This window comes from Dendrobates tinctorius, unplaced genomic scaffold (genome assembly GCF_039654945.1).
Source record: "Dendrobates tinctorius isolate UK_male_01 unplaced genomic scaffold, ASM3965494v1 ptg000022l, whole genome shotgun sequence".
Classification (NCBI taxonomy): Eukaryota; Metazoa; Chordata; class Amphibia; order Anura; family Dendrobatidae; genus Dendrobates; species Dendrobates tinctorius.
Window position 1 is genome coordinate 69,021,258 of NW_027361690.1, and position 11,866 is coordinate 69,033,123.

The following is an 11,866-nucleotide window of genomic DNA, read 5'->3' on the forward strand; positions in this document are numbered from 1 at the left end:
CTCTTTCTGAATCACTTAAAATCTGCCTTTCTGAAATCTGAACCTTGACGTCTGAGTCTTCACAGGTCTTCCGCCTCTAGTGATCCAAAATTCTAAAATAGCATGGTCGCTACCTCCTAGGGTCCCAGCCACTTTTACCTCCTCAACCATTTCCTCCCTGTTTATAAGGATTAGATCCAAGGTAGCAGTTCCCCTTGTTTTCTTCCCTACCTTTTGGAAGATAAAGTTGTCAGCAAGAGAGGATAAGAATTTCCTTGACCTGTTAGTTTTGTCTGAGAGAGATTCCCAACAAATGTCTGGATAGTTGAAATCTCCCATGACAACTATGTCACATTTTTTGGAGAACTTGGCCATTTGATGCATAAAGAGTTCATCCATATCTTCAGCTTGCACAGGCGGCCTGTAGTAAATGCCTACAATGGTGTCCTTTCCATTGTTCTGTCCTTGTATTCTTAGGCCTCTTTCACACATCAGGTTTCCGCCGTCAGGCGCGATCCGGCGCTTTTGACAGAAACCTGATCCGGCGAAATGCAATGCCGGATCCGGTTTCCCCCCCATTGACTTGCATTTGCGCCGGATCGCGCCGGATGGCCATGCATTTCATCCGGTTTTCGCCGGATCCGGCAATGTGTCACAATGTGTCGCGATCCGGCGTCTGGAAAAAACGTCTACTGTAACGTTTTTTGTCTCCGGCGAAAAAGCCGGACACGCTGGATCCGGCGCGTCCGGCTTTTTCACACAATGAAAGCCTATGAGCGCCGCAATGCGCCTGATCCGGCGAAAGCCGGATCCGGTGGCCGGATCCGTTTTTTTTGGTCTGAGCATGCTCAGTAGCTCTGCCCACAAGACATATATAAAAGCAAGACAGTGGGACCCACAGCCACACCCAACATGCCACCCAAGAAAGCAACCAAGCGAAGCAGGAGAAGGCAGGAGACCACTGCAGCACCATCAGCACCACCACCACCCCAAATGGAGCAGCAAATAGAACATGCTGAGGAGGGGAGGCCAGCAGCAGATGAGAGACGGTAATTATCAAATCCCCCATTCCTCCAAACTAGGGCCATGGAATATCAAGATATTCATTGGCCCTTTGTTTCTCTTTATTCAACAGCCGCCAAAGAGATGCAGCAGCAGCAGCAGCAGAAATGGCATCACTGGCAGCAGCAATACCCACAGCCATGGAGTCTGGCCATCAACAGGACAGCACATCTTCTTCTGGGAGCCCTCCTTCGCATCGTCAGCGTTTGACGGTAAGTTTTTATTTCCAAAATCCATCATCTCTGTAATATATGTCTATTCATTGCCTTTTATTTCAAAACAGGAATCACAAGATGAAGAGGAGCTCCCAGAAGAAGAAGGAAGGGGTGGACAGACACCTGGAGTGGGCTCACAATTGGTAAGTTTTTTGCATCAAACGCAGAAACACAACATCACACTACACACAACACATAGAAAACAATGTTCTGCAGACCACACACAGCAAACAAATGCCTACATCCAAACTCATAACATTTTTTGTTTTCTTCTCTAGTCTTCCCAATCTGGTGCTCGGCCAAGAGGTCCTCGCAGTGCCTCCCAGGGTCGTCGGCGACAGCAACGCGGCGGTCACCAGCGTGTAAGTATAAATATTTTTGCTTTTTTTTTGCACTTTTTATTTCATTTCTTTTGTGGAGGCTAATTATGTTATTTTTGTCTTTTTCTTTAACAGCCTTCACAGCGTGCTCCCGACTCTGACGGTGAGGATGGAGGACTCGATGTGGACCACCTCATCTATCTCGTCAGAGAAAGGGAGCCGCTGTGGAATATGGCTGACTGCCGCCACGCTGACCTTATCGTTACCCGACGACTCTGGGAGGAAATCTGTTCTCTCCTTGTGGGCCACTGGGAGGACCTCGAAGCTCGGGCCCAGATTAAAGAGCGTAAGTATATACAGTACCGGTTGCTTGATGTAAACCAGTGTTTCCCGAACTCCAGTCCTCGTGGTCCCCACGGATCATGTGTTCAGGATTTCTATTTACTATGGAAATCCTGAAAACATGACCCCTGGGGACCATGAGGACTGGAGTTTGTGAAACACTGATGTTGTATACTAACCACTCCTTTCTCGTTTCAGAGAACAGAATTGTGAATCGGTGGCGGTCTGTGAGGGATCGTTTCAAGAAGGAGTTCAATAAAGAGATGCGGGCCCCGAGTGGATCTGGAGGACGCAGGAGCAAGTACAAGTACGCAGAAGCCCTGTCGTTCCTCCGGGAAACAATGCTCACCAGAAGGTAAATATTACACACCACATGTGAAAAAAATGTTAGATGTAACTTTTTTTTTTCAGCCAGGGCCATACCATGTCAGTATTTTAATTGTTTTTTTTTCTCTTTATTCCACAGCACGGTGAGCAGCACTCGGGAGCCTGCACGATTGGACCCTTCTGAGGCGATCCCTGAGGAGACCGGCACCGAGGGACACTTCGACCGCCCCGGTACATCTGCACCTTCCCAGCCTTCCCACACATTCGACCCATCTGTCCCATCCACCAGCACAGGAGCATCGTGGCCGCCTACATTACATGAAGCTGCTGGTGAGGAGATCGATTTCCCTTTACCCCACCCTTCTGCCCCTGCCACCTCTAGTACACCTGCGGGTACTGGGTGGCAGCGGCAGAGGGGTCAGGAAAAGAGTTATGCGCAAGAGTTCTTGCATCTGAATGCATCTTTCCAGAACTGTCTCAAAGTCTTGTCAGAGCAAATCTCTGCAGGCTTTCAGCAGATCAACTCCAGCATTCTGGAGGTGAAGACACTTCTGCAAACCATGCATTCAGAAGCAAGATCTTCGCCAAACCACACCTTTTTCAGGTCTGTTGTGGAGCACATGGCAACACTATCTCCTACCCAGCAGATGCATGTAATGCATTCGTGCCACGGTGCTCTACAGCAGGTTACCTCCCAACCTCCACCTCCCACCACTGTAGTTCCTCCACCTGCACCCCCTCCAGCCACTTTCCATCCTCCCCCTCCTATTACATCTGCACCCCCTCCAGCCACTTTCCATCCTCCCCCTCCTATTACATACCAGCAACCTCCCCAGTACCAGACATCTCCCCACTTCCAGCAACCTGCCCCGTACCAAACTCCTTCCCCGTACCAAACTCCTTCCCCGTACCAAACTCCTTCCCCATACAACTTTCCATCAACATCATCTGCTCCTACAGTCCCTGCCCAACCCTCCACTCCACCGCCCACCACCTCTTCTGCCTCCCACATGTCCACCCATTCTGTAGCTTTTTCCACACCTTCACCTCTAACTGTTCCTTCCCCACCACGATCCCAGTCCTCTCTCCACACACCCAGTGTCGAAGTGTCCCGCAGCCCCTCCAGCAGTATTTCCACCCCACAGTACACAGAGTTGTAATGTTTTTTTTTTGTAATAAAAATGCCCATTGGGTTTAAAACCTTTATTAAAAAAGTTTTTTGCACTTTAAAAACATAAAAAAAAAAAAATTTAAATAAAAGTTAAACTATCGTTTCACAATGGTTGTCTGTCATTTCTTTCTGCGGCGAACTATGTTTTAAAAAAAGGTTAAATACAGGGTATTTCAAAGGTAAAAAGGTATTCAAAGCCAGGTATATAACTGTGGGTAAATTTTAGCTTTGTGCCACAGTTTTGTTCCTGGTTGTGTTTGAAGCAAAGTATTTCACCTAAAAAGTTGTGTTTATTGTTGGTGATTTCCTACCAATGTACACAACTTTTGTTAAAAGATGAAATACTTTGCATAAAACACAACCAGGTACACACCTGTGGCCTAAAGGTAAAAATAGTAAGACCATGACAAGATAGCCAACTTTGGTTGGCAAAGGTATATACTGTTGGTCCAGAAGGTACACAAGTTTAGGGCACAAATCTTTCACACTCTGTCATCCCAGTGTACTCTGTACCGCCGGATCCGGTTTTTAAAATTGACCCTTCTGGCCTTCCGAACGGGATTGGCTACTGGAAAACTATATATAGAGTGTTCCTACAGCCGTTCTTTGACAGGTTGTCGAGGAGAAAGTGCAGGTTGGAGAGAAGAGCATGTTACTGGCGAAGATGGATGTTGTGATTGGAAATATTTTGAAGAATTTGGCGGATTTTATAGCGGAGGCGAATCGTTTGAGGGTGATTGTTCTGGAGAAGGAGAGAGCGAGACAGCAGCGCATCAGGCATCGTAGACGACGTTTGTGGATCCACCCCATCACAGCCAAGAGAATGACGCGTGGGGTCTATTCTACACTCTGCATGGACCTTCGACGAAACCCGGATACATTTTTTGGATATGTTCGGATGAAAATGGAGAATTTTGATTACTTGGTGGAGCGCATTGCACACCTCATAAGAAAAGCGGACACCTATTGCCGCTTCTCTGTTTCACCTGCAGAGCGTCTGATGGTGACTTTAAGGTAAGCCACATTTATTGGATGTGATCGCATCAGAGCACACTTTCACTGCAATCTTGTTGGTGGTAGTTTGTATCTCCAAGTGTTATAGCTGAGTTTTGGTATGTAATGCTGTTATTTTAAACTAATTGATTGTTTTTTAATTCCCCACAGATTTCTTGCAACTGGAGAATCCCTTTCGTCACTGCATTTCCAGTACAGACTCAGGATTTCCACCATATCTGGAATAGTGAAGTACACATGCCGTGCACTGCGGGACTCCTTAGCTGAAGAGTTTTTACCAGAGCCCACAACAGAGAGGTGGATTGAAATTGCTGACAAGTTTCAACAGATATGTCAGTTTCCAAACTGCATTGTAAAGCCAGCCGGATCGGGATCGGAATATTTCAATTACAAGAAATATTTTTCAATTGTCCTCATGGCCATCGCTGACGTGGAATACAAATTTATTGCTGTTGATATTGGGGCCTATGGCCGCTCCAATGACTCTCAAGTTTTCAAACTTTTCAAAGTTTTCTGCCATGGGGCGTAAACTGTATAGAAACACCTTCCAGTTCCCACCACCTAGACCACTGCCGCAAACATCTGGTCCACCTATGCCATTTGTCTGTGTAGGGGATGAAGCCTTCCAGCTGTAAGAACACCTTTTGAAACCGTACTCTAGTGAGGATTGACAAGACCAAAACGCATTTTTAATTACCGCCTCACAAGAGCAAGAAGAATGGTTGAATGTACCTTTGGTATTCTGACAGCCAAATGGCGGGTCCTATTGACTGCGATCAACCTCAAGACAGAAACTGTTGACGAGGTGATCAAAGCTTGCGTGGTACTCCACAATTTTGTTATCTGCAAGGAACCCATTTCCATTGAGGACACCTCTGAAGAAACCACCTTGCAAGATTACCATGACATTACCACTAGAAGTTCTGTGACGGTTTCAGTAATGAGGGACAATTTTGCCCTATACTTTATGTCACCTCAAGGCAGAGTACACTGGCAGGATGACAGAGTGTGAAAGATTTGTGCCCTAACCAAACTTGTGTACCTTCTGTACCAACAGTATATACCTTTGCCAACCAAAGTTGGCTATCTTGTCATGGTCTCTATTTTTAGCTTTAGGCCACAGGTGTGTACCTGGTTGTGTTTTATGCAAAGTATTTCACCTTTTAACAAAAGTTGTGTACATTGTTAGGAAATCACCAACAATAAACACAACTTTTTAGGTGAAATACTTTGCTTCAAACACAACCAGGAACACAACTGTGGCAAAAAGCTAAAATTTACCCACAGTTATATACCTGGTTTTGAATACCTTTTTACCTTTTAAATTCCCTTTATTTAACCTCTTTTTTAAACATATTTCGCCGCTGAAAGAAATGACAGACAACCAGTGTAAACAATAATTTAACTTTTATTTAAAATATTTTTTTGTTTGTAAACTGTTTTTAAAGTTAAAAAAACTTTTTTAATAAAGGTTTGAAAAAAAACTGGGCATTTTTATTACAAAACACATTACAAATCTGTGTAGTGTGGGGTGGAAATACTGCTGGAGGGGCTGCGGGACACTTCGACAATGGGAGTGTGGAGAGAGGACTGGGATCGTGGTGAGGAAGGAACAGTTAGAGGTGATGGTGTGGAAAAAGCTACAGAATGGGTGGACATGTGGGAGGCAGAAGAGGTGGTGGGCGGTGGAGTGGAGGGTTGGGCAGGGACTGTAGGAGCAGATGATGTTGATGGAAAGTTGTATGGGGAAGGAGTTTGGTACGGGGAAGGAGTTTGGTACGGGGAAGGAGTTTGATACGGGGCAGGTTGCTGGAAGTGGGGAGATGTCTGGTACTGGGGAGGTTGCTGGTACTGGGGAGGTTGCTGGTACTGGGCAGGTTGCTGGTATGTAATAGGAGGGGGAGGATGGAAAGTGGCTGGAGGGGGTGCAGATGTAATAGGAGGGGGAGGATGGAAAGTGGCTGGAGGGGGTGCAGGTGGAGGAACTACAGTGGTGGGAGGTGGAGGTTGGGCGGTAACCTGCTGTAGAGCACCGTGGCACGAATGCATTACATGCATCTGCTGGGTAGGAGATAGTGTTGCCATGCGCTCCACAACAGACCTGAAAAAGGTGTGGTTTGGCGAAGATCTTGCTTCTGAATGCATGGTTTGCAGAAGTGTCTTCACCTCCAGAATGCTGGAGTTGATCTGCTGAAAGCCTGCGGAGATTTGCTCTGACAAGACTTTTAGACAGTTCTGGAAAGATGCATTCAGATGCAAGAACTCTGGCGCATAACTCTTTTCCTGACCCCTCTGCCGCTGCCGCCCAGTACCCGCAGGTGTACTAGAGGTGGCAGGGGCAGAAGGGTGGGGTAAAGGGAAAGCGATCTCCTCACCAGCAGCTTCATGTAATGTAGGCGGCCACGATGCTCCTGTGCTGGTGGATGGGACAGATGGGTCGAATGTGTGGGAAGGCTGGGAAGGTGCAGATGTACCGGGGCGGTCGAAGTGTCCCTCGGTGCCAGTCTCCTCAGGGATCGCCTCAGAAGGGTCCAATCGTGCAGGCTCCCGAGTGCTGCTCACCGTGCTGTGGAATAAAGAGAAAAAAAAACAATTAAAATAGTGACATGGTATGGCCCTGGCTGAAAAAAAAAAGTTACATCTAAACATTTTTTTGTCACATGTGGTGTGTAATATTTACCTTCTGGTGAGCATTGTCTCCCGGAGGAACGACAGGGCTCGTGCGTACTTGTACTTGCTCCTGCGTCCTCCAGATCCACTCGGGGGCCGCATCTCTTTATTGAACTCCTTCTTGAAACGATCCCTCACAGACCGCCACCGCTTCACAATTCTCTCCCCTGAAATGAGAAAGGACAAAGTGGTTAGTATACAACATCAGTGTTTCCCAAACTCCAGTCCTCATGGTCCCCAGGGGTCATGTTTTCAGGATTTCCAAAGTAAATAGAAATCCTGAACACATGATCCGTGGGGACCACGAGGACTGGAGTTCGGGAAACACTGGTTTAAATCAAGCAACCAGTACTGTATATACTTACGCTCTTTAATCTGGGCCCGAGCTTCGAGGTCCTCCCAGCGGTCCACAAGGAGCGAACAGATTTCCTCCCAGAGTCGTCGGGTAACGATAAGGTCAGCGTGGCGGCGGTCAGCCATATTCCAGAGCGGCTCCCTTTCTCTGACGAGATCGATGAGGCGGTCCACATCAATCCCTCCATCCTCACCGTCAGAGTCGGGAGCACGCTGTGAAGGCTGTTAAAGATAAAGACAAAAATAACATAATTAGCCTCCACAAAAGAAATGAAATAAAATGTGCAAAAAAAACAAAGCAAAAATATTTATACTTACACGCTGGTGACCGCCCTGTTGCTGTCGCCGACGACCCTGGGAGGCACTGCGAGGACCTCTTGGCCGAGCACCAGATTGGGAAGACTAGAGAAGAAAACAAAAAATGTAATGTCTTTGGATGTAGGCATTTGTTTGCTGTATGTGGTCTGCAGAACATTGTTTTCTATGTGTTGTGTGTAGTGTGATGTTGTGTTTCTGCGTTTGATGCAAAAAACTTACCAATTGTGAGCCCACTCCAAGTGTCTGTCCACCCCTTCCTTCTTCTTCTGGGAGCTGCTCTTCATCTTGTGATTCCTGTTTTGAAATAAAAGGCAATGAATAGACATATATTACAGAGATGATGGATTTTGGAAATAAAAACTTACCGTCAAACGCTGACGATGCGATGGAGGGCTCCCAGAAGAAGATGTGCTGTCTTCCTCATGGCCAGACTCCATGGCTGTGGGTGGTGTTCCTGCTGCTGCCATTGCTGCTGCTGCTGCTGCATCTATTGGGCGGCTGTTGAATAAAGAGAAACAAAGGGCCAATGAATATCTTGATATTCCATAGCCCTAGTTTGGAGGAATGGGGGATTTGATAATTACCGTCTCTCATCTGCTGCTGGACTCCCCTCCCATTGTTCAGCATGCTGCTCCATTTGGGGTGGTGCTGATGGTGCTGCTGCAGATGTCTGCTGCCTTCTCCTGCTCCTGGTTCTTGGCTTGGGTGTCATGTTGGGTGTGGCTGAGGGTCCCACTGTCTTGCTTTTATATATGTCTTGTGGGCAGAGCTACTGAGCATGCTCAGACCAAAAAAACCGGATCCGGCCGCCGGATCCGGCTGTCGCCGGATCAGGCGCATTGCGGCGCTCATAGGCTTTCATTGTATGAAAAAGCCGGACACGCCGGATCCGGCGTGTCCGGCTTTTTCGCCGGAGACAAAAAACGTTACAGTAGCCGTTTTTTCCAGACGCCGGATCGCGTCACATTGCTGGATCCGGCGAAAATCGGATGAAACGCATGGCCATCCGGCTCGATCCGGCTCTAATGCAAGTCAATGGGGGGAAACCGGATCCGGCATTGCATTTCGCCGGATCCGGTTTTTGTCAAAAGCGCCGGATCGCGCCTGACGGCGAAAACCTGATGTGTGAAAGAGGCCTTAGTAGTTCCAATTCTCCTTGTTTGTTGCCCATACTTTGTGCATTAGTATAGAAACATTTTAGTTTGTGATTGGTTTCTCTTTCTCCAATATTTTTATTAATTAGATTCTTTTGTCTTTGTTCTTCCTTTCCACTTCTAATAGCAGAGTTCTCAATAGCATTTGTCAGGTGTATGGCTTTTTCTGGTCTTTTGCTTCCCTTCCCATGTTGTTCTAGTTTAAAGCTCTCCTTACAAGTGTAGCAAGGCGACTTCCAAATACATGTTTTCCAGTCTTCGTAAGGTGCACCCCATCTCTAGCTAGTAGTTCATCGTAAAGGTAATTCACTCCGTGATCCATAAATCCAAATCGTTGCTGACGGCACCATCGACGTAGCCAGTTGTTCACCTGCAGAATCTTATTCCACCTCCTTGTTCCATGGCCATCCACTGGGAGGATGGAAGAGAATACCACCTGCGCTCCCAGTTCTTTCACTTTCTTGCCTAAGTCTTCAAAGTCTCTGCAGATGGTTTCCAGGTCATTTCTTGCGGTGTCATTTGTCCCCACATGTAGTAGCAGGAATGGGTAGTCATCTGTAGGTCTGAAGAGTCCTGATATCCTGTCAGACACATCTTTAATTTTTGCACCTGGAAGACAGCACATTTCTCTTGAAGTTATATCCGGTCTGCAGATAGCGGCCTCTGTTCCTCTCAACATGGAATCCCCATGACCACCACTCTCCGTTTCTTCTTCACAACATTTTTCTTTCTCCATCCAGGAGGACTCTGAAGGCGTACAAGGTTGCTGTTTGTTGGCAAAGTCTTATCCTGATGTATTTCTTCATCGTTTTCCTGCGTGAGAGCCTGGTACTGGTTCCTGAGCAGTATGGGTGCTGACTGCCTCCTGATCCTCCTGCTCCTCTGGGTCACATGTCTCCATTCCTTTGTTTCTTCAGGTGCACTTCGAATTTCTTCTCTTTCTGTAACATGAAGAGATAATTCTGCTCTGTCCAAGAACTCTTCACCTTCCTTAATGATCTTCAATGTAGCTAACCTCTCTTCGAGATTTTGCAACTTTTCCTCCAACAGGGACACAAGCTTGCATTTGTGGCATGTGATGTTTGGCTTTTCCACTGGTAAGTCTGTGAACATGTAGCAAGAAATGCAGCTCACCAAATGGCTCCTGGCCTCTTCCATATTGAGATTTCTTAAAAACGATGAAAGATGAGCCAAAATTCGGTGCGCGGTTTTCCGATTTCCTCTTTTCAGCTGCAACGGCCAAAACCCAGTGATCGTTGAGATCGCGGAGACTCTTCACTTATCCCAGAAGGCACTGGGAATATGCAAATGATCTCCTCAAGACTCTTCCCCTGGTAGGAATGCTCGTTTCAACTGATGTTTCCGGTCCCTACAAAACTTTGGTATGTCAGTAGAGCATCGGGCAAGGAAGTCACAGGGACATGCAGATGCCCTGTCACGCGCTCCATGTGACAAGTGTTCAACCCCACAGGTTTGAACAGAAGGGGGTATGTAAGGCATTGACCGGTGTCACATGCGAGGGTCACTATGTGTCCCCCCAAGGATGTGCATGGAGGCATATTGAGGCTGTGGGAGTGCATTGCAGTCACAGGCATAGGTGTGATTGCAATTCAAAATAAAAGTAAGTGTTAGTCTTGGGCAAGCTATTTGTTCAAGGCAGATTTAAGAATTGCAATGCAAAATAAAAGTAAGTGTTAGTCTTGGGCAAGCTATTTGTCCAAGGCAGATTTAAGAAAGCCAGCTCTGGGCTTTTGCTTTTAAAACGGACTACAGGATGGCAGTGGGGCAGTCTGTTTCCTCTCCTGGCTCAGGTATTCCATGTGAAAACCCCTGAAGCAGAGGGATGGGTGTGTCAGTGTTGGTTTGGTATTGCAAGTGTGCAGAGCAGAAGGCCCTGCATTGTTCTACCTGGTTGACGCAACACGGGCAAGTGGAGCCAGAAAGCCTAGGACCCACAGTGTACACAGGGGTGCAGTCGCCCTCGGTGATCGGCATGAGCAGGGGAGAATGATGAGAGCCATGTTCAGCACCCGTCGCTGAGCAACAGCGCTTACTGTAACTCTTCTTCCCTGGCGCCGATGCGTCTCGCATGGATGGCATCCATGTGTGCTATGCGCATGCACGTGTGCTGGATGTTTTGTGGCCCGTGCTGACATTAAAAAACGGACATGACAGCATGTTTTGCCCATAGAAACGCACTGACATGTGCACAGACCCATTCACTTGAATAGGCAAATAGCGCTCCATTCCTCCCGAGCCTCTCCGCATGGCTGCACAATGGTATAAAATTTTGGGACACACCCATGATGTCAATATGATCATTGCACCCCTAGATGAATTCATTGAGAGGTGTAGTTCATAAAATGGGGTCGCTTATGGGGGGGTTCTGCTGTTTTGGCACCTCATGGGCTCTCCCACTTGCACCTGCAAACCATAACAGTAAAATCTGGTGCTCCTTCCCTTCTGAGCTGTGCCATGTGCCCAAACAGTGGTTTACCCCCACAAATGGGGTATCAGCATACTCAGGACAAATTGCACAATAATGCTTGGGTCCAATTTCTTCTGTTACCCTTGGAAAAAAAATTGGGGTGAAAAAATCATTTTTGTAGAAAAATATGATTTTTTATTTTTACGGCTCTATGTTGTAAACTTCTGTGAAGCACTTGGGGGTTCAAAGTGCTCACCACACATCTAGATAAGTTCACTGGGGATCTAGTTTCCAAAATAGTGTCACTTGTGGGGGGTTTAGGGACATCAGGGGCTCTACAAACGCGACATGGCGTCCGATCTCAATTCCAGTGAATTTTGCATTGAAAAGTCAAACAGTGCTCCCTCCATTCCGAGCTCTGCCATGAGCTCAAACAGTGGTTTAACTGCATATATGGGGTATCAGCATACTCAGGAGAAATTGCACAATAACTTAGATATATGTCCAGCATC

General features: G+C 47.0%; 1 protein-coding gene across 1 annotated transcript; it reads right to left on the reverse strand.

Annotated features, from left to right (window-relative positions):
* Nucleotides 1-5,939: 5,939 nt before the first annotated feature.
* LOC141084421 (uncharacterized) lies at nt 5,940-7,280 on the reverse strand. Its single transcript, XM_073569146.1, has 2 exons — nt 7,111-7,280; nt 5,940-6,996 (listed from the first exon to the last, which is right to left on the reverse strand). Exons 1-2 carry the CDS (start codon nt 7,200-7,202, stop codon nt 5,940-5,942), a joined length of 1,149 nt encoding a protein of 382 aa, XP_073425247.1. The 5' UTR covers nt 7,203-7,280.
* Between the last annotated feature and the right edge of the window lie 4,586 nt (nt 7,281-11,866).